Genomic DNA, 2,395 nt, shown 5'->3' with positions numbered 1-2,395 from the left:
ATATTAATATTATATATATTAATATATTTTAAATATAATGTTCCGAACAAAATATAAATAATAATCTTTTTATAAAGTTTAATGAATAAATTAAATGGAAAAATGTTATTTCAGCATTAAAATATTCAAATTTTTTAATGCTGAAATAATATTTTTCCATTTAATTCATTCACTGAATTTTATAAAGAAATTATTATTTATATATTATTCGGAACATTACGGTTCTCCTTAATGTACACTTGGCAATCAATTACGATAAATAATGATATTAGCGCTATGAATGGCCAGACGAAAAAGAGGAAGCCACTAAGTTTGTAAAGAAAACGTACGCACTATATTTGAAAAGACGCTAGAACAAGCGAGACGACACACGGAAAAAGTGATAATATTAAACAAGATTTCAAAGATATCTAATATATAATAGAACATTTTTATGTAAATCTAAATACATGTACATTTTATTTAAGTACTTTTTATCTCTTGGAAATTTCTTTTGGATTGATATATGTCCACGAAAATATGATAAATTTGTAACGTCTCATTTTTTTGAAATATTTTTCCGTGCACTTGTCGTTTTGGGATTAATTAACGCGCTACAACTTAATGATTGTACCTCGAACGGAAGTCTTTTCTTCACTTGCTCTCGAGTGCGTAATACTCGCATCGTCGGCTTCTTCGATTTCAAAGGCCAATCGGGTTTCATCTGCGAGCGAAATTCGTTTTTATTTCTTTATCTGTGATTTAATTTATGTACATAGCCACTGGCGACGATTATACGCATTTTTTTTTATCGCGCGCGTCCGATCTAATCTAACTTATTGTTAGCCTAACAAGATTACAGAGATTTAATCTTAAGAAAAATTTATTCACTTTTATAATATAACATCGCGAGTATTATCGCGATAAGTGAGAAATTTTATTTTACATATGATATTATTACGCAATCTTCCCAATCAATATCGAACAATTAGGGTCACTTCAATCGAACTCCGTTAATTTAATCGTTGATTAATTTACCGGGCGACTAAAAGCAGAATTTTAAAATTTGTATTATACTATATACGAGACTTATATCATTAAAAATTTTTCTGTTGGTCGCTTTGTAAGTTAATCAACGTTTAAATTAATCGGAGTTTGATCGAAGTGGCCCATAACTGTTTAGATAATATTTAATAATTTACTTTTGGCTTATCGTCTCTCTTCCGGAATAATATCGATCTGATACAATTGACACAATTATATTATATACCTGATATAATCGATACAATTATAATTACCGCTGCAGATAAACATGATAATAAAGGAGCACGTAGCGCAGAATAATATATATCCCTTTCGCATCGGAAATATGCGGTCAGATAATGAAATGATTTTTCTCGCGCGTACTTAATTAATTAATTATACTTTATTAATTAATTATATATTACATATTTAATTATATATTATATATTATACATACCTTCGGCCCGTCGCCGGCAGTTCGAAGGGCGGACTGCTGCGGCTGCCCAGGAGGATGTGGTCGTACGCTGTGCCATATCTCGTCCTGCAGTAAATTCAGTAGGACAAGCAGCGTACCCGTCAGACATAGCACGTAGAAAAAGTATCTCTTTAGGGAGAAACGCGGCAGACCCATGCCGCCCGGTTTCCCTATCTCGACGAGACCTTTATCTAGCCATGCGCCACTTTGCTTCACGACATTCGGCAACGCTATAACGACAGTTAATAAAGAATGAATGAGAGACTGATTGACACAAATACGATGAATGCTGAAAGCAAGTAAGACGAGAAATTGAAAGATGTAAATAATACTTTGCACAAACATAAGAAAATAAAAAAAAATATAGATCTTGGATGATAAACCGATTTTAGGGAAGATATTGATATCTGAAATGATTTATATCAAACGCCAAAAAAATAGTTTAAATCTTCAAAACGATACAGATCAATTAGACAAAAGATATTTATCAATAATAGACAACCTGGAAAAAATTTAAGTTCTTGCGATATTATGTTTGTTGTCTATACCTCGATGGTTAACCTTTGTGCCTTGTAAAATCACACGTTAGTAATATCGGCACCGTTGACAAGTGCGGCTCGCTCGACACGCTCCTAACATTATTCTTATTTGTCAAAGTACGTACGTCCATTTCTATGTAAGTTTCTTTTATATTGAGATCTTATTATTTATTACTTTGTTATACTGAAATTGCTCGTCTCATCATTTACTCGTTAATATTATTTTGTATTTAGAGCCTATCATACTAAGTTATCTTTTAAAATAATATCTTTGAAATTAATATATTTATTAATATATATATGTGTATATATGTGTTTAATATATAAAATATATATATATATATATATATATATATATATATATATATATATATATATA

General features: G+C 30.4%; 1 protein-coding gene and 1 long non-coding RNA gene across 4 annotated transcripts in view; one reads left to right on the top strand and one right to left on the bottom strand.

Annotated features, from left to right (window-relative positions):
* Positions 1–2,395, bottom strand: part of LOC115244899 (glycoprotein 3-alpha-L-fucosyltransferase A) — a 28,410-nt gene that overhangs the window by 9,531 nt on the left and 16,484 nt on the right. For 2 of the 3 annotated variants that reach the window (XM_029822912.1, XM_029822914.1), the window contains exons 2-3: positions 1,460–1,707; positions 614–703 (exon numbers count right to left, since the gene is read on the bottom strand). In XM_029822912.1, coding sequence (XP_029678772.1) covers positions 614–703; positions 1,460–1,633 — 264 coding nt within the window. In that variant the 5' untranslated portion in view covers positions 1,634–1,707. The remainder of the gene's footprint in view (positions 1–613; positions 704–1,459; positions 1,708–2,395) is intronic. The other variant, XM_029822913.1, reaches the window with a different exon arrangement.
* LOC115244908 overlaps positions 1–2,395 on the top strand; it is an 86,244-nt gene that overhangs the window by 67,641 nt on the left and 16,208 nt on the right. The window lies entirely within an intron of this gene.

This window comes from Formica exsecta, unplaced genomic scaffold, assembly GCF_003651465.1.
Source record: "Formica exsecta isolate Colony F162 unplaced genomic scaffold, ASM365146v1 scaffold878, whole genome shotgun sequence".
NCBI lineage: Eukaryota > Metazoa > Arthropoda > Insecta > Hymenoptera > Formicidae > Formica > Formica exsecta.
The sequence above is the reverse complement of the archived record's forward strand: the minus strand, read 5'-3'. Positions and strand labels throughout refer to the sequence as shown.